The sequence below is a fragment of the Artemia franciscana genome, chromosome 11 (assembly GCF_032884065.1).
Source record: "Artemia franciscana chromosome 11, ASM3288406v1, whole genome shotgun sequence".
Lineage (NCBI taxonomy): Eukaryota > Metazoa > Arthropoda > Branchiopoda > Anostraca > Artemiidae > Artemia > Artemia franciscana.
The window spans coordinates 19,729,474-19,750,285 of NC_088873.1; the positions used below are offsets into that span (position 1 = coordinate 19,729,474).

Sequence of the window (20,812 nt, forward strand, 5' to 3'; positions counted from 1 at the left end):
TAGATTTTTAACCATTGCTTGATCTAACGAGAAGAAGTTTAAAAAATGTTATTAATAATTCACAAGCAATAACAGGGATCTTCACTTCGTGATTTTTCACAAGAAAAGACACCTGTAATTTGGCTTATCTTTTGCTATGACATTCAAAACTTCCATTATTACATAAGATAGTAGTATGAGTATTAATTTCCTATGGAGGATGAAGAATGTTCTTTAGGTTAGGGTGACATGTGTCCGGCGCTTCCAGAATCCTCATATTTGTTTATGTTTCTCTTATAATCTACGTTTAGTTTGCCTGTTTTTATCTGTAAAAGACAAACAAAACAAAAAATTGCATACCCAGAGATGTAGAGATTGTCCCCAGTAAAAGTAAAAAAAAAACTTCACAATAAGGTTAAAGCCTTGGAATTAGTTAAAGTGAAGTAAAGTAGATCATTCTAGTTAAAGTGTTCATGTGTTACATAATTTATATATCAACATAATTTTCTTATTCGTAGATGGTACCTATCAAAGAAATGACTGACGTAGTGAGAGTTGTAAAAGAACAAAGCGTATTGAAACCAAAAGCTTGGGTTCGTCTGAAACGTGGTATCTTCAAAGACGATATTGCTCAAGTGGACTATGTTGACGTGGCTCAGAATCAAGTCCACTTGAAGCTTCTTCCCAGGATTGACTACACTCGACCTCGTGGAGCCCTTAGAACATCCGCTTCCGTAAGTTTCTAACTTGAATTTTTTTTTTATTTCTTTTTAATATACCTCGTCTCTTTTGTTTTCATGTGCTTGGATTGCACTTATTTTACATTGTAAAATTTGGATTGCATACTTGTTTGTGTGTTGATAGCTTCGGCTATTAGATTATTAAGACAAGCATTCTTTATGGAGATAACTTGCTTTATAAGCTAACTCGGCTGGTGGTAACTCTCGGCTGGTGCGTGTAACTCCGAAAAATTGACTAGTATTGCGCCAAACAAAGTTGAGATTCTGGCCACAAATTCCCATTACCTCCACAGCGAAGACAATGGTAACACTTGAAAGAATTACTGCTAGTTTTATTCGCTCTTACATAGCTCTTTGTCTCGCCTCCCTCCACTTCTTCACGCCCTGAATCCTCACTGTCAGCATTTGCTTCTCTCGAAATGGTGCTTGGGCCTGTAACCCTCAGTTGTCATTCTGACCCTCAAGGACACATGCCACTGGAAAAGATAAATAAATAAATAGTTATCATACTTGGCAAAGATTGTCGGAACGCAGACATGAAGAAAAACACACATAGTTTATAATCTTTAGTCAAGACTAGAGAATATGTTTCTGACCCTTCCCCCGGACACCCCCGCCCGCGCACTAAAAAACTTCTCCTGAAAGTTTCTGCTTGATCTTCCTACCGAAAGACACAACAGGGTAAAATTCCCAACTATGTATAAAAGCTGTCACTTTTATGAAGCATACTGATTATATGTAGTCTCTATACCGAGATACACTCGATCAGATTAAAAAGTGCTCTGTGAAATACTTGCTTCAGTTACCCCTTGTATAACGTAATGTGATTGTTTTCAGATTAGTGATTGGCTGCGAGCTATGGACACTTACAAATTGTATAGATTAGAATGTATAGATTCATTTACCCAGTCCAGTTCAGTGCTGGCACTGAATTGTGATCGACCCGTTCACTTCAAGCTTTTTTGAATGAATACTGAATTTGGTGATCGTATTTGTGTTTGTCACTAACTGTGGATTTTTTAAGGATGCTGAAGCAAGAAAGAAAAAAGCCAGACGACCAGTGTCTAAACTTTTTGACCTTGAGGCTATTCGATCTATCGGTGGAGAAACTACTAATGATGGAGACTTTATTATTTTTGAAGGAAACCGTTACTCAAGGAAGGGATTTTTGTACAAGACTTTTGCTATGAGTGCTATTGTTGCTGAAGGTAATCTTTGATTTCTCAAATCAGTTTAGAATTGTAGCTTATTGTGTACTGTTGGGTATTTTGATTATTTCCTATAATTACATCCAATGACGAATGTGAATCAAAAGTTAGAAAAGATTTGGTCTTGTGTTCCTGATGGCATCTTTCCCTTATTATGTGAATCTTAATGCATTCTGTTCTATTGTTCTTTATCAGTTCATCTGTGATACATTATTTTGTTTCAGAACTTGTGAATATTTGTAAAAATACTAGTTTTCGAAAGATTCTTCAAGTTCCTTCAAGTAGTATCAGGTATGAAATGTTATCTGGCTACCAACGAAAATTGGTAAATGTAATGTAAAATTAAAAGTAAAACATCCATGTGTGGAAAAGATTCTACCGCGTAGCCAATTTCTCAGAATGACAATGGCCACTCTATGCAATGTTGTATAGATCTGCACGTAGCTATGAATTGAAACATTTGTGGTTGGTTAATATATATATATATATATATATATATATATATATATATATATATATATATATGAATTGTTGAATTTATTGGAATACGAATCCTAAAGAATCGCTGGATGAAAAGAATACAATGACTTAAAATAACCAAAATACAAAGTAGAATATATATATATATATATATATTTATATATTATATATATATATATATATATATATATATATATATATATATATATATATATATATATACATATATATGTATATATGTATTTAAGCACTCCCAGGAAGTGCATTCACCTATGAGATTTTCCATTTCCAAAAAACTTACATTGTTTCTTGAACTTCAAAGTTTCAATTTCTCTTGTGGAATCTTCATAACTACCGACATATGTTCAGTCTTGAAACATATAGAAGAGCGTTATATCCCACTAGACCCACCTTACACCAGTAAGGGGAGAAGGGTCATGTCCATATGAAAATCAAAAGATATTGAAGAAAATATATGAAAATGGGAGAATAAAAACATCCCCATTTAAATCTCGGTAAAAGCAAAGCTGCTAAAATTAATTCGTCGTATGGATTTTAAGCTTGAAGTTTTAGGGGCAAATTGATTAAAAATTTTTATCATTTCTTTTTTATATTTAATATAAAAATGTACTTCTTTAAAGTTGCAAACTAATTTATTTTAGACAATTAACAGGGTAGAAGTGCCTTGTTACTGGGATCTGGCAATATTGGACCCTGTCTGGGACTTAGCAATATCATTTTAGCAGGAAGAAGGAGAATCTAAGGATGTTTATTGAAAAAAGAGAATTCAATTAAAACTAAGATGCGCCAGCCTTTAGAAGCTCCCTCTAAGTAAGCTTTAAACTAATAGTTATTCAGGACCGAGGCTGCTCATTGTGCACGGCGTGTATAATGGGTTTGGAGACAAGATCCTGTCGTTATTTTAGAAGAAAACACGATTCGATGGTATAACCCAAGGCTTGATGATTATTGATTTTTATCAATAAATTAGGGTTTGTTAATGAATTTCCAATCGTCAGGTTGACGATATAATTCGTACTTTTTTTTTAAATTTACTTACTTACTTACTTGTACTTGTGGCGGGAATCAGGCGTTTCCACCTCGCCCGGCATCGATGATCTTAGAGACCTTCTTGGACCATGTTGATCGATCTTGTGCCAGCTGCTCTGCAAAGGCGAGCCACTGTGTTGACCATCTGTGACCAAATTTTCTGAAACCCCCTATTGGTTCAAGGTCTGACTTGGCCAGGTTCCACCAGTTCTTCCTCTGTCCTCCTTGGCGTTTCTTCCAGTAGCTAATAGGCTCAACTAGAAGTATTTGGCGAGGCAGGTACTCTGGCGGTTTCCGCAATACATGGCCCAACCATTTCAAACGGCAACTCTGAGAATTCTTCGTAGACAAGTATGCTCAAACACCTTAAGTGTATTCTCTTGTTGTAGTTTTGCCAACCATGTTTCGCACCCGTAAAGGAGAACGGTGCGGACTAGTGCCATGTAAATTCGAACTTTCGATTGGACACTGATTTCACGGCGATTCCATAAGGGTTTCCGAAGGGAGGCAAAGACTGTCTGCGCTTTCTGTATTCTCTGTTGGATATCAGCGTCGGAAGATCCGTCAGTACAAAGCTGGGAGCCTAGGTATGTGAAACGGTTGACTTTTTCCAGCTGAACTTGGTTGATAGTTAGTGGGAATGGTCCTGTGTCGTGGTTAATAGCCATGAATTTCGTTTTCTCTGTGCTGACTTTCAAGCTGATCAGATCTGCCCAGGCCACAACGCTGTCAAGCATGTTTTGGGCTTCTACAGGGTCTGACAGGAGGCCAACATCATCCGCATAATCGAGGTCAGACAGCGAGAGATTCTGTCCAACCTGCGCTCCTGGATAAGACGATAGAGCATTTTCAAGCACCCAATCGATGCAATAATTGAACAGAGTCGGAGAGAGGACACATCCTTGTTTTACTCCGAACTCAACCAGAAATTCTTCAGTTTCTTCGCCATAGATTCTAACTCGACTCACTGAAGCGTCATAGTATGCCTTCATCAGTTCAACAAACTTCAGCGGCATTCCGTCATTCTCCAGGATCTTCCAAAGTTTCTGGCGAGTGACAGAGTCGAAGGCAGCAATGAAGTCCAGGAACATCAAGATCAGGGGTAGGTTGTATCTTTCAAACTGCTGGATAATGAGGCGAAAGGCGAAGATATTATTAGTACACCCTCTACCTGGTCGAAAGCCGGCTTGATTTCCTCGAGTTCTTTCCTCCCTTGCCCCTTTAAAGCGGTTCAAGAGTATGATCCCGAATATTTTGACGGCAATGTCTATGAGACTTATTCCGCGGTAATTTTTGCATTCGGTTTTGTCTCCTTTCTTATAGAAAGGGAGGATGACTGATGTCTTCCAGTCTTTTGGAAAAGTGTTGGTCCTCCACACTTCGTCGAGAATGCCATGGAGCTGTTCAGCAGTGACCTCAGGGCATTGTTTGTATAGTTCCGGGGGGAGGCCGTCTTCACCTGGGGCTTTGTGGTTTTTTAGGGTTTTGATCGCTTTTAGTATTTCGGCTCTGGTCGGTGTATCCAGCTCGATATCATAAGGCTCTTTAGAGACGGAAGGTGGGAAGGCATCATGAGTAGATGAAGGGGATGGGTTCAGGAGGAGCTGGAAGTGATCCTTCCATCTTGCTGAACGTTCCTTCTGACAACTAATGATTTTTCCTGATCTGTTTTTGATTGTTTCTGAGACAGCAGCTTTCTTACCAACGGATTCCTTCAGGATCTGGTAAAGCTTGCGGGTGTCATGTAAGCGTGCTGCTTTCTCTAATGACTCGGCAGCATCTTCCCACATTTGGCGGCGGTCCAGCCGAACAGAGCGTTTTACCTGTCTGCGTAACTCCTTTGTTTCTTCTTTAAGGCCTCCCATCTTTTGTCTTCGCTCACCGACTATTGACAGGGTTCTAGCGGTTATCCAGTGTTGTCGTTTGATTTTTGCTCGGCCTAGGATCTCATCGGCAGTCTCTGTCATCACGGTTTTAAAGGTCTCCCATCTCTTATCGGGAGTTAGGTTTTCATCAGAGCTGAGGGCGTCAAACCGGTTAGTTAGTTCCAAATTGAGGGCCTGCCGCACTTCTTTGTCTTGAAGTTTACCGATATCGAAGCCGACCTTGGACTTGTTTTTTCTTCGAATTGCAAGACGTAGCAAAATTTTTGCTGCGACGAGCCTGTGGTCAGATCCAGACTGTGAGCCTGTGTCCGCGCCATTGTAAGAGTGAGAGTCCTACACGGAGCTTCTCCATCGCTGGCGTACAAGAATGAAGTCAATTTGGGCCTTAGTGACACCGTCATTTGAATGCCAAGTTAAGAGGTGGCTAGGTTTGTGTTGAAATATGGTATTGGTGATAACAAGGTGGTTCATCAAGGCATAGTTTACCAACCTCTGCCCATTCTCGCATCTGTGACCCTGTCCAAATTTTCCCAGGATTTGTCTTGTGGTCTGGTCAGATGGACCAACTCTTGCCTTGAAGTCTCCAGCAACAATCAAGTAATCACGTGCGGCTATAGAAGAAGACAACTGCTGCAGTTCACCGTAGAATCATCCTTGGTCGTTTCAGTAGCGTCACGGGTGGGGGCATAGGTAGAAATTATGGACACATTTGCAGGGTTTCCTTTTAGTCTGATTCTAGCAAGTCTACAGGAGACTGGTTCCCATTCTAGGAGAGCGTTTCTGGTTCTTTGGTTCATGATGAAACCAACTCCATGGAGTCCTGAATTATCTTCTATTCCGGAATAGAAAAAGTGGAACTGATGTAATGTTTCTGGAGCCGTTATAACTATAGAGCCAGAACCGGAGACTCTGGTCTCGGATATGCAGAGTATGTCTATGTTGTACTTCTCCATCTCATGGACAAGAAAAGCTTGTGTGGCTTCTTGTTTAGCGGATCTTACATTCCAGCATCCAACATTTATCCTGGATTTTGCCTGTTTAATGACTGTGGTAGGTTTTCCTAGATTTATGGCGTTGAAAAGATTTTTCGACTTCGCCGCCATATTCAAAGTCGCGTCGCCTGCCGGGAACGCCGTAGTATGGTTGTCTAGTTTACTTCTCGACACCCGCGCCAATACGGGGGCCGCGTCGCTTGCCGGGGACGCCGTAGTTGTTACAACTTTTCTTTTAGGTCTCAGATCCATCAATGTTTCTTGGGAATAGAGTTGACCGCAAGGTCCCCAGTCTTGCGGGTCACCCGGAGCGCGTTGGCCACCAAATTGCTCGGCGTGGAGCTCAGTGGTGTTTACACCCTTCCACCGCTTTGAGGTGCGCTGCCGGATTTCCTCTGCTGCCAAGGGACGGAAGGTCGAGCCTCATTGCCTGTAACTACCATCACCGCCATGGAGGTATACAGGCTTAGCTTGACCTTTGACTCCAACCTAGAATCAGCAGGGGCTTTAGGAAAATTTCCAAATTTTTTTAAATTTGGATTTAAATAAGTGATATTAGACTCTAGCAACATAAAATAATTTAGAACTATCGGTGTAAATTAAGTATTAGAAACGTTAAAATCGCTGCTAATTTATTTTGCTTTAGAGTATTCTTATTCAAGATAACAATTGAATTTTTTGCTTTAGAAGAACCATGCTATTGAGAATGAATTTTGCATAGTATTGAAGTGGACTTGTCTCAAGTATAAAGCCTTTGAGAAGCTATTTATGATAAATATTAAATTGTATTTCTCATAACACAAAATATTTCACGAACCCCCATCTCTGCTTAGAGCTAATAAGTATATAAAATATTGTCATATTCAATTGGCAATTACGATCTTGACTAGAGATTGCTGGCTATATAGCCTGGCTTATATGTGCAGCCTGGCTAAGGAAGGATGCCAGGACAGACATTACAACATAGTTATAATCCCGTTTTTATCAGCTCGTTTATGGACTAGGATAAAGTTTCTGAATTGATCGAGTTATCTCAGCTTTGCTGAAGGGCAATTATATGATGAAGGGCAAATTAATTATATGAAGGGCAAATTCTATGATTTCTTCTTGTAGCAAGAATGAGCAAAACCTACTCGAATTTTATGTGATTTTCGTTTTCAGTTTGGGAATTTATTATACTTTTCGTAGGAAAGGGGTTTGATATCCATTGGCGGGACTTACCATACTTTGATGTTTAACCGTATTTTTAAATAATATTTTGTATCAGAATTACTCATGTGTACCATTAGTGGTAGTGCATATAGCTAAACTCTTTCGAATTGAGAGCATTTTCTCTAGTAATAAGGAGGGGGCAAGAATTAGCAATACAGGCTCATGTTTATCAGCTTTTCTAGGAGGGATCTTTCGGGGAATCTCTATTGGTGTCCTAAGCTTATTTACAAGTCATTTGTGGAACAGATAGGTTAGATTAACTTACTTGAATTATTATATTCTGGCTAATATTTTGATCGTTAAAGGTGTGAAACCGACCTTGACTGAGCTTGAGCGATTTGAAGAAGCCCCTGAAGGTATTGATCTTGAGTTGGGTCCAGAAACTGGACGTAAAGATGAAGGCCATGGTTTGGCAACTGGTGACCACGTCGAAGTTATTGAAGGTGAATTAATTCATCTTCAAGGAAAAGTGATTGCTATAGATGGAAATAAAGTGACTATGATGCCAAAACATGAAGATTTGACGGTATGTTTTTTTAATCTCATCTTTGGAGTAGTTAGGAGAAAGTTTTTTTTTATTTTCGTTTAGATAAATTAAGAAATTAGTAAATGGTTTGAACTGTGTTTTTGCTCATGATCTCTTGATAGAAAGCATCCATTTTGTGTTATAATTTTGGAAATACAGTTTTTGCATATCATTTTTTTCAAATAATGAGGACACATCCTAATTAATAAAAAGTTAATAAATGATAAGTGTAAAAAAAAAAACAAAATCATCAACTGAAAAAACGCTGTTCAGTTGAACTGTTATATGTAATTACGTATATATGTCAACTGACAATCTCATACATTATGACCACAGCAGACAAACTTTATGAAATACTTGTCCTATGATGTGTCTATTTCTCTCTAAAATTTGGTTTGCAATCACAGTTTGACTTAATTTTACTGAAATCGTTATGAACATAGACTAGTTGGTATTTTCTTTCGTTCGTTCCTTGACTGTAATCGATAGGCCTTCTCGAGGGGTCAAACCTAATAAAGAGTTGAAGGATTAAGCATCGACGTTATTGTTCAACATATGATAACGCACTGGAATGTCTCAATTTGAAACCACTGTATAATTGTAGTAAAGAGTTAATGTATCAATATGGACTAATTGTTAGAACTCAAACTCGTCGTGAGCTATCACCCGACTCCCCCCCCCCTGGCATAACACTAGACCCCCGCCTATGAAAAAGAATTGATTGAAACTAATAATTTAATCAGCTTCTGACTGATAGTTATTCGGAGTTATTTGTTCTTTTTTACTTACTAATTCAATAGAAACACTTTATAAATTGTTTAATTGGTGTTATGTTTTTTATGGATTTATTTATAATTGTATCGTTTCATCTAGTAATTAATGATTTATGTTATTTATCTTCAGTTATTTATAGAGGGGCTAAGTTGTTGATTAAGCTTATCCAAGGAACTACATATTATTCAGTTTAAATCTGATTTACGTGTCAATTAAAATTGACTTTTTTTTTTGCTTCGGTATCATGATATTATTTTGTTTTATTGTGTATGAAATATTTATGTGTGTTTTTCTCGGTACACGGTTTCACCCTTTTTCTTACTATGAATTTCCTTTTTTTTTGTATTTGTTATTCTTGTTTGTTAGTAACACACCTTTGCAAGTGACGCTTTTGGTGTACTACCGATTGATTTCGTCTCTGTTTTTTTTTGTGATAATAAATTGATGTTACTACTACTACTATATAAGAGTTTGATCTGTTCTTGATTAGAAGTTAATTAGGATCGTATTTCAGGACCCACTTGAGTTTCCCGCTCACGAGCTTCGTAAGTATTTCAATATGGGCGACCATGTAAGGGTCATCGCTGGTCGTTATGAAGGGGATACTGGTCTTATCGTTCGTGTTGAAGAAAACCTTGCCGTTCTTTTCTCAGATTTGTCAATGCACGAAATGAAAGTTCTTCCAAGAGATTTACAGCTTTGTGCAGATAGAGCTACTGGAGTGGATTCTATGGGACAGTTCCAATGGGGAGATCTCATTGCTCTTGAGTAAGTTCTTATTGTAATGTTATATGTTGTTCACTATGGTAGAAAGAAGGAGTACTTATAATAGAAAGATAGTGGAGTAGTTGTAATGGATCCAAACAGCCTAGTGAATGATGTAGAGGTGGAAGGTAGAGATAAGAAAGGGATGCTGCTATGGGATCCCTCATTTCATTTCTCTTTAATCCTGTAAAGTTGTATGAAAATTTAGTGAATTACATGGTGGAGGATGGGAGGTGCACGGATGGATAAGGAATGAATATCATGTCGTGGTTCCAATGAAGGGGCATTGTTTTTCTTAAATATATCTTATTGCAGTATTTGTGAAAATTCTGGTGGATGATAACAGGGAAGAAGAGGGTGTATGAGGAGTAGTGGCATGGAGTGGTTTGAATTGGTGAATAGATATTTTTCTTTTGTAATTTTCTTGTAAATCTCTGAGTAGTTTTTTTTGTAGTGTTATGTAAAATTTTTAGTGGATGGTACAGGGGATAGAAGAATGTAAATGTAGAAGAAGTAAATGCTGTTGGGCTGCTCTGATAGAAAGGTTCAAATAGAGGGGGTGCTATTAGAAGAGTGTAGATGTAGAAGAAGTAAGTGCTGTTTGGCTGTTCCAATAGAAAGGTTCAAATAGCAGTGGATGGCAATGGACATGGATAGGAATACATGCTATGGGATAGTTCTAGTGGAAAGATTTTATTTCTCTTCTGTATGTTTTTTGTTAAATAGTCTGACAATTGTTGTAGATACTTTTTTTGGGCGATGGAAGTGGTATGGGGGTATTGTATGGCAGTTCGAATAGGGGAGATCTTACATTTCCTAATTGATTTATTATTTTTACAATGCTATTTAAGAATTTTATCATTAATTTTTTTTAATCTCACTAGTTTTTTACTTTTATTAATCTGTTTCTGTAATTGAATGAATGGCTTACTCAAACTACAAAGCCGCATGAAGTCGTTTTAATACTTTAAACACAATGGATATTATTGCCGCCTAAAGAATGGATGTTTAGCATAGACAGCTTTGATAAAGTAGAGATTTGTTTCACTCTACATAAGGATGACTGGTTCAGTTCTTGTCTGGACAAATTTTGATTTTTTTTTTTTAGTTCAAATTAATACGGAAACGAACATTTACGGAGGTAGCACTTTTTTATGTTCTGAAGTGAATTATCATGTACTGTAAGCTTATCGAATTTTATTAAAAGTTATTCTATCCAAGTTTCGTAGATGACTCAGTTGGTTGTCTTTTTAATTGCCTGGGCTTCTAATTTTATCTAGAATTGTTGCTAAATAATTCGTGCTTTGTTTGTTTAGATAAGTTTACTTTTCAGTTTATTTTAGAGAAAAAAGTTCCTTCGAAATAACAAATAATATTGTTTCTGATATTCGTAATTACAATTTTTTTTCATTGCTTTATTACAAGATGCTAGTTAATTTCGTTTTAAATGTTTTTTTTTTAATCGCATTGCGAAACTTTAAATAAAGAATTATCAAACGCCCTAGAATTACTATCAAATATGAGCTGAAGCTGTCGAAACAGCGTAGGTTGGGTTCAACATAAATTTTTGCTCTATGCTTTTCTTGTATTCGTTCTGTAATCAACTAGTTGTGATACCAGGGCTTTACGCCATTGTGATTTCTACCATAACCTGTTATAATCGTTTTGGCCTTCAAAACTTGTATGCATTTGGCTCCACCTTTCTTGCTTTTTTCCGTTTAACCTACTTAATTTAATCGGTTACTACTGACCATCCTCGCCGAGCGTAGTAAGTGGTAGTAGCTATAGACATTGATGCAAAATTTTGAAAGAAAAAAGACAAGAGAGTTTTGAATACTTAGTTTGCTAGTAGTGTCAGCGGAATTAAAATTAAGAACTTGTTAAAATTGTTTAATTACTTAATAAAGATGGCGCAAATTGTCCAATACTTGAGCCTCTAGTAGCATATCTTCGTCGCTGACAGCTGATTCAAATTTCCCAAGCATCTGTAGAGCTTTAAGAAAGGTTCGTTTTTTCTACTTTTGAATTTATTGTTAAAAATTTAACTTCTGCCTTCTACAAATAGTTTCCCAAGCATCTGTAGAGCTTTAAGAAAGGTTCTTTTTTTCTACTTTTGAATTTATTGTTAAAAATCTCACTTATACTTACTACAAACATTCCGTTTGCGTAGTAAGTCATGACGTCACTCACCATGGTAACTAAACTTTTACTAGTAGAAGGGTGCAACAAGTGCCATTGGGGTTCATTCCCCATTCATAGGGTGTACGTTGTTAAACTTGATCTATATTTTACAGACGCTGTTCACAACACGTGCTTACAATAGTTCCATAGGTTAAAATTCGTAATTTTGAAGCTGATACAATTCTGTATCTTTTTTAATACTCTAGTTTTTTTTTATTATCAAATTTCACTATAGTATATTTTAGCGTAAAATGCCTTTGCAGCTGTAAAGAATTTAGGGTTTTCAATTGCACATCGTGTTATCTACAAAAGGATTTTTTTTTCGGGGGAGGGGCATACAAAAAAAAACGTATAATTTTTTTTTGTTTATATTCATTTTTGTTGCGTTTTTACAAGACAAACACACATTTTTTCGGGGGGGGGAATTCAAATTCCCTACACCCCCCCCCCCCAGATATGGTATTGGTTGCACGCATAATTCATTTTGCCTTTTATTTTTCGCAGTTCCCAAACTGTTGGCGTCATTGTTCGGTTGGAGCGTGAAAATTTTCAAATACTGAACATGCATGGCAAGGTGGTTCAGGTCCGCCCTCAGGCAATCAGTAAAAGGAGAGAAAATAGACAGGCAGTGGCTCTCGACTCTGAACAGAACTCAATTCAACGGAAAGATATTGTCAAAGTCATTGATGGACCCCACTCGGTATGTTTCTCTTATTCTTTCTGGGTATGGTGGTAGTATTATTGCGTCTAAAGATTCAATTCTCTGTCTAATCTACAGTATTGATATACCGTATAATTTCAAGATAGCTTATTTCAAAGTGTAATTTACAAAGCCCTATTATATTCTTCTTCGGGTCGTGTATTTAGGTCCAGAAGAAGATGAAATTTTTTGCCTTAATATTAAAGCAGCTTTTTCACTTAATTATTGAAGATGCTTGAAATCATGTAATTTTTTCTATGATGTTCGCTAAATTGTATAGGCTTTGTTAAGCATTTAGAAGAAAAGTGATATCATTTCTGCTACATGACAAGTTTTTTTGGTGACAAAAATCCACGTCGTATTAGCTTAAATAGTTTGTTAGTCTAATTGTAGGATAATTGCAATAGGAAACGCATATTCTTTTAGAGGAAAACTTAAAGGGTTCCTAAAAAAACCTTTCTTTGAATGCGGAAGAGCTGCAAAGAAAAATTTTGGAATTAAGTATTTGGTATTTTGGCCCCGTTACAACACCAATTTCAAGTTACTTATTTTGCAAATCTTGCACTCGTGCGTCTGTGTTTGAAAGATCGGTGATGTTCTTCTGTAAGTCTTCTCGTAGATGAGAAAGGAGCGCAATGTCGTCAGTAAAACCACCATAAAAGACAGTACAACCCTCATTCAACTGAGTCCCTCATGTCCGAATTATGCGGTCGATAAGAATCGTGAAGAGTACAGGAGAGAGGATACAGCTTTGTCGTGCACCGGAATGGACCTGGAACAATTCTGTCAGGCCTTTGTCGTTCGGCCTTTATCAGTTCGGACAGCACCTAGCTGATCATATTAGTCTAATAGCAGGGTATTGTCAGCAGGAAATGCACTTCCTTTTAGAAGAAACGTTTTGAATCTGGAAGAGCCGCAAAGAAAAAGCAAAGCAAAGTTTTGGAGTTAAATATTTGGTGGTTTGGCCCCGTTACAACAACTGCTTTAACTTTCTTGCTATATAAAACATGCATCCTATATCATTGAACAAGCAATAATTGTATGTGTAGACTTTTCTAAAAAATGGTACCATATTTGTTTCTGAAATTTGACATACTGCCATTTACGGTGTGAGAAAAAATGATTTAGATAGGTCATGACTTGGGGAAATGTCATTTAGCCCTCCCAGCCTCCTTAATAATTTTTCATGAATTATCTACTGACTGAAGTTAGAGATCCCTGAAAGTTGAAAGCCTTGAGCATGAATGCGAGGGGTTTCAAAGTGTAATGTCTTTATTGTCAAATCAGTTGATTCCAATCTTTTAGAGAAAGACATTCCCGTTCGGTTGCTGTGAAGTGAGTTTTGGATTCCTAGTTGCTTTACATGAACAAAATTTCAATAATAATTTGTGTACCAGGGGACCGAGCTCAGTTCAGTGACTATTGTTCCCAATAAGATAATTGTTTGTTTTCCGGTGTGAAAAAAAAACATTTAGAGAGGTCGCGACTTTGGGAAAGATACCCAGACGTCCAATACCCTAATGGGTTTTACTTTCTACAGGAAATAAAATGAAGGGAAATTAAAGTTTTGCTAAAGAGTTTAAAAAACTATCTTCGTTTTCACAGAGCGAAGATTAGTTCTCTGGTACTTAGTATTATACTAAGATACTTTTTTATTCAAATAAACTAAGCTTAATAGAGAGAGTTTCAAAAAAATAAACTCGGAAAAACATAGCAATTACATGAAAATTTTTGTGGGTAATAGACGAAGCCGTAAAATCTTGAGTTTTTAGCTTCTTGCATTTTTATTTCATGTGCTCCCCACGCAGGCATATGTGCCTATTGGGTCCATTAGGACACCCGTTCTGAATTTTTTACGTCTGAATTTAATTTTATTGCAATTAACTAAAAAAATATAACCCTAAAAGTCGTTGCCAACTGTTTTTATAGGTTTTTCCATTAAGTCCCTGTGCACATAACCACTGATCGTAGTCTTTTAATTTGTGCATAAGTTTTAGCCTGGATTTGGTTTTTTGTTGAATTTTGCTTTCATGTTTCTTTTCTTTTTATCATGCCTTTCTTGATTTATCAAACTTTTATATCCTTGGGTATTCACCAACTCATATTTCTCTTTTTTCCGTTTATGATGTCTTTTTTTGATTTCTTTAGTCGTATATTCTTAGTAACTCACAATCTTTTTATTTGAATCATAGGGTCGGCAGGGTGAAATTCGCCATCTCTACCGTAACTTTGCTTTTCTTCACTCACGAATGATGCTTGATAATGGTGGTATATTTGTCTGCAAAACAAGGCATCTAGTTTCGGCCGGAGGAGCCAAGTCTAGTTCGACTCCTGCAGCCCAAAGTCTTGGCTTCATGTCCCCAAGGCTATCATCTCCTGCACATCCTGGAAGCGGTGGCACTCGTGGAGGAAGAGGTGGAGGTCGTGGTGGAGGAAGAGGTGGAAGAGACAGAGAGCTTATTGGAAAAACTGTGAAAGGTGAGCTTTCAGTCATTGTATGAGCAAATGCATGGTATGCAAAAATTTCGATGGGATTTAGTTATGGCTATAACTAAATCCCTATGATAAAATGATTTTATGAGCTGTACCGAACGGTGCAACCCGAGGATGTCCATGGTTTTAACCTATATACAAGGCATACATTTTACTCCTAATCCAAGAGTATGTGTTGCCAAATCTGTTACGAATGACCTTTTCCAATAAACGTTGAATTGAAACGTCATACATAAACTTATCGGTTGTTTGTGTGTTATTTTTATGTTTGCTTAAAACATTGGCTAAAATAAGCATTTAAGGTTACGAAAAGGTAGATCTATCCGACAATAATTACTGGGAGTAAGCAGTTTCAGTGCATATTTCTTTTGGAAGGGGTGAAAATCGACAAAAGAAGTTTTAGGTTATAGTTTTTCAGTTGGCATGGGGGGAGGGGATGAATACTATTTTTAATACCCCTCCCCTCTCTATAGAGAGGTATCTAGGCGTAGATATGCACTTAAGAATTATCATATTTTTAGGGAGGAACATGCGTTTATTTAGAGTTAGGGGAATACTGACGGTTTATGTTATTTGGGGGATATCTTTAGAATTCCAGCCCCGAGGGCGCGCTTTGGATGTTCCACGAAGTATTTGATGCCTTCCTAAATTTGTTCTAAGGATCAGAAAAAAGTACTTTAGAAGCGTAAATCAGTTATTACTATTGCTCACTAGAGTTGTCTAAAGTCCTTTAAAATCGGTAAATTGTACTTATAGAGGAAATCGAAAAGTACGAATTGGTTTATTAGAATTCGTACGATGTTTATAGTATTATTATACAGTGATTTAACTATTCCAGATATTATATATTAAAACCATAAATATTGCTAGTTTTGGGCTTCAAGGTTGATATTAAAAGTATTTGCTAAACGGATGTAGAACATCAATACTAAACAGCCTAAAAAGTCATCTATGCAGAAGGCAAGCTTTGAGACTTGTCCACCCTTTCCCCCGGAAATCTCAGTTTTTATATAATTTTCTTCTTAGATTTTTCATTTATGTTTCCCCTGTTTTTTTTTGTTTTTTTTTATTTTGCCCCCATAAGTTTATGTTCTCCCTCGAAATGAGTTATTGTGTATGCGTCTAAGCAATTGGTCGTTCCTATCAAAATGTGTAAGTGTATTTGTACTTCTAATATTGCCTTGCTTTCAATTGACACATTTGTGTTTAAAAAAAAGAAGAAACCACTTAATATTCATCAAAAGAGCAAAAACAAGAATGTGTATTTGGAACAAAACGTTATTCAGACCATGGTTTACTAAAATTTAGTATTTGTTGAGAAACTGACAAATTCGGGTTTTAGATATAAAACTTATATAAATACTCAGCCAAGGTTTAAAAACAAGAAAATGATAATTATCAGAAATTATAGAAAATAAAATGTAAGAAAACGTATTGTAAAGATAGAAATACACTCTACTCGTATGTTGCTAATAACTCTACTTTTATTCTAGTTACACAAGGCCCTTATAAAGGCCACATTGGAATCGTAAAAGACGCTACTGAGGCAACAGCTAGGGTGGAGCTTCATGCCAAGTGTCAGACTGTGTCTGTAGACAGAACTCGTTTGGCAATCGTTGGAACTGCTGGAAGGGTAGGATTTTTCACCTGGATTCTTTTAAAAGAATTCACAAGTACTTTTATCAAGTTTAATGTATTCATTACTTTTTTAAATCATTTTTGGCTTGACCATACATTCTAATTGTCTTTTTTCTTAGAGTGAATTTCTCTCATAATTGTTCTTGGAAGTTGATGATAACTATATAACTAAGATCAAAGTAGGTAATAACTATATATTTGGTATTCTAGGTGATAAAATATGGCGAAAATTGTTTATGCAAGCATAGCCACTGAACAACGACTCTAAAAAATGGAACCTACTTCAATAAAAAGGGAAGAAATAGAAACTGATTTTCAGTTGAAAATTCAAATATTTAAATCTGCTTCACTCTCAATTTTTCTTTATAGGGGAGGGGAAGGGGGACATATAGGTCTTTGTAATTTAAATCTAATAGGAAATGTGAGTTAAAAGTGCCACAGAAAGTTTAGTTTTACCAAGTTGACTTTTAAAAAATGACCTAGACATAACTTCACTAGCAATATAGTACTAAAAGAGTAACCGACATATTATATTAACAGTCTTAGGTGTCAACTTGGTAACGTTAGATGATGCTGACAGTAATTTTTGGGGACACATAGTTGAGTTACCCCACATTAAAATAGAAGTTCCTAATTATGTTTCCCCTATTTTCTCTGTTGCCTAATAATTTAATTTAGACGGAGTGCAGATGTGCCAAGATTTTATTGTATCGAGTAGGAAAAATATATAAAACACTAACGGTTCATTTGGAATTTCCTTATTTCTACCGAAGAAGGGGTAAAATTAAAGAGAAATTATGAAACTAAATGTTTGGTTGTTTATCTTGCATACCTTCATATCTGCCAAAAACTTCGATTTGTCACTTTCAATAAACCAAAAGATCTAGTTTAAAGTCAGTTAGACATTTTTAGAATCCTCACAATTTTTCTCAGAATGCTTATTCATAATTCTGAGGATTCTGATGTCCAATTGATTTTAAAACCGGACTTCTTTTGTTCAAAGTAAAAGAATCCGATTTTGGCAGATGCGATATTATGCAAGATAGGTGACGAACTTGTTTTAAACGTGTAGGCCCTAAAAATCATTCATTAAAGCTGTGGGTGCCGCGAACAAATTTTGGAAACGGATTTGACGTCAACACCAAGAACCAATAATAAAGAGGTTTCCGAAATACAGTATGCTTTAAGTGGGCTTTATTTGCTTAACATTACAATATCTTGTAAAAAATGAAATTTTCGAAACTATCTGAAGATAACTCCCTTGTAGCTTTGAATGCTTGGCATGCAAAGAAATGAAAAGATAGCAGAAAATTTTCTATTTTCTCTTTTCTCTTCTAAAAATTTTCTATTCCAAGAAAAAAAAATATTTTCTTTTCAAGAAATTGAATATGGTTATGGTCTAGATACCTTATTACTAGTTTCGTGAATAGTATTTAATTTCAAAAATTTTAGCGGCATATTCAACTGTATTTTTTCGATGTAATCATCACGTAGGGTTTCTTTAAAAAAAAAAACACACACAAAAAAAAAAAAAAAAAAACAATGTCAGAGAAACAAGATTCAGGTTCATTTATTTCCCAATCATATATACATAACATACTAAGTATACCAATATCTGGCAGAGAGACAAGCTCGTTTTGCACATATAAAACAACTAAAGCAATAAATAACGAAATATATGGATGATTGTGGTATCTCAGATAAATGTTAATCTCAGAAGTAATTGCAATAGTCAGCCACTTGTCATTATTAGTAAAAAAAAACATGCTTGCTAAGTATTGAAGTTTTGAGTTTATATTTAATTTTTCTTTTAGCCTGGTGGATCTCTTTCCACCTACAGCCAGAATGTTACTCCTGCTTACTCTGGAAGCGAGACTCCGATGTACGGTGGCTCTAGAACACCAATGTATGGTTCCCAAACTCCATTATATGATGGTGAGTTCCATGTTTATTATTATTTTTTTAATTTTAATGAAAAATGGTACTGGTAGTGGCTACGATTGTATAGAACTAATAAATTAATGTAAAAAAATCAATTAATGTAGTTTTGCGTAAATATTATTCATACGACACTATTTGTTTTGTTTTAAATTTACTTTAGAGTAACAAGGACATCAAAATCAAAACACTCCGCCCTCTGGACCACATGAAAAGTACGATTTTCTAAAAAAAAAATTCTTTTAGTTATTTCAAAATTATCAAGTTTTTAGGCAGAACATTTTTATCAATGTTGCCACTCTGAACTGTGACAATAGATGAGTTAGATTTAAGTTTCTAGACACATTAGTTTAATCGCAATTGTTAAGCTACGTAATCATTACAAAAATAATAATAAAAAGAATGTATACAAATATTAAATCACTTCGACTTGTTATACACTTCAAGAGAATAGGGAACGAACGAGTTTCGATACCGATTTGTTTTTAATGTCATGGGATCGAATTTTAGCTTTGACCTGGTTCATGACATTCACTGCAGCATGTTGTGGTAAGATGTGGCAGTTCTGAGGTGAGGCAAGTGACGTTTTCCCAAAAGGTATTATTATGTGGTCACTTAATCCTCAGATTTTCCAGTGTTTGAACATAATCTACAACTCTAATTTCAATTATGATTGCTACTGCTCTATTTTTAATAGCTTCAATCTCGTCGTATAAGTTCTGGTTTTGTAGAGGGACAGGCCCCAAACAGACGCTGCGTATTCGAGTCGCCATCTTACATAAGTTAGATAGGCAGTTTTGACACTTTCGCTGTCACACTTCAATTGCCGCATTACAGTAATAGTTTGAATTGAGGTGTTTGTTATCTTTTACTAGCTTATCAACATGCTCGGTAAGCGTACAGTCAGATGAAGGTGAAATTCCAAGGGTTTTTGACGGCAAGACAACTGAAAATGGCACTAGGGGGGACTCAGGGTTACGGACAGGTAGGATAATCGTGTAGAGTAGTCTTAGTATGCTAATCAAGGATCAGATGGACCTTTTTACTTTTTAGGATATCACTACCTCACTTGGCAATTATATTAGAAATAGCAACAGAATAAAAATCGTCTTAATACCTTAAATACATATGTAGAAAATTAATCCTATTTCTCCTAGTATTCGTTTAGGCTTGGTCTTCCAAAAAATTTTTATGCTTAGAAAGTAGCTCAGGACCTGATCAACGTTATTATTAAAATTAATAGGGAAGCCATGCCTTACCTTGAAATGATATGGGGCTACTAGCATAACAATAGGTATCTTAGTTGCGTACGACATATTAAGATTTATGTTCTCTGTGAAAATCTCGGTATTTCATTTTTCTACTCTACGGTAGTGGAGAGGAAACCTATGGGAGTATGTTTCTTTATTCTTTACGGTTTGAACATGAATGAAAGACGAAAATTCTATTGTCACTCTGTAGCTGAGATCCATTTCTATTCCTCAACCGAATTAAATTTTTGAAATTTTATGTACGAGATTTTTTAGATTCAAGATACGTTGAAAATTGGTTAAATGGCTTAAAAAACACAATTTTCCTGCTATTTGACCAAGTTTAGATCGTTCTCTAATAAAAATGTAACATAATTGTGGCTTGGTGAAATGATAGAACTGAAGCCAATTGATTCCATGACAATTGATTCCTTTTGCTGCAATTTACAGCTGCAGGATTGTTGCGGAATCACTTGTTTCAGAGGGAATACGTACCTTAAAATGCTGGTTGGGTGAAAAACAGGCTTATTAACATTTGTCTTTTTTGCTGAGCCTGGTTGCTTATTTCTCTTTTGACCCTTTAAAGGAAACAGGGAGGCTAGATACTCAAAACTGGCAAAAGGGACATAATTTAAAAGGCGGAAAGGGTAAGGGACAAATGTGCCTTTTACGTATGTAAAAGGCACAAAGGGAGATCTATTAAATTTCTATCAAGTTAATTATAAGTGGCGGAGTTTTATTAAAATGAAGTGTCTGTTGATGTGGCTTTGGATGTTCAAAAGACCACTAAGTCATTGTGGATTGTCTTTTTACTTTCTATTTTTATTATATCAAAATCTATCCCAGATAAGGTTGATGTCTGAAGCCAATATTTGGTATCGCTTTCCAGTTGAAATAAAAAAATAAAATCAAAAGCATTTTAGTGCACGAATAAAGGAAAGTATCTATGAAAAACGATTTTAAATTATATTTAACCTGTTTCTCCAAGTTAGAAAGTATG

At 36.0% G+C, this 20,812-nt stretch overlaps 1 protein-coding gene across 1 annotated transcript in view; it reads left to right on the forward strand.

Annotated features, from left to right (window-relative positions):
- The window catches only part of LOC136032934 (transcription elongation factor SPT5-like), a 48,919-nt gene that overhangs the window by 19,820 nt on the left and 8,287 nt on the right, over positions 1–20,812 (forward strand). Inside the window, exons 6-13 of the mRNA XM_065713401.1 lie at positions 498–713; positions 1,744–1,927; positions 7,853–8,073; positions 9,362–9,615; positions 12,298–12,493; positions 14,686–14,971; positions 16,480–16,619; positions 18,439–18,559. Of these exons, the coding sequence (XP_065569473.1) occupies positions 498–713; positions 1,744–1,927; positions 7,853–8,073; positions 9,362–9,615; positions 12,298–12,493; positions 14,686–14,971; positions 16,480–16,619; positions 18,439–18,559 (1,618 nt within the window). The remainder of the gene's footprint in view (positions 1–497; positions 714–1,743; positions 1,928–7,852; positions 8,074–9,361; positions 9,616–12,297; positions 12,494–14,685; positions 14,972–16,479; positions 16,620–18,438; positions 18,560–20,812) is intronic.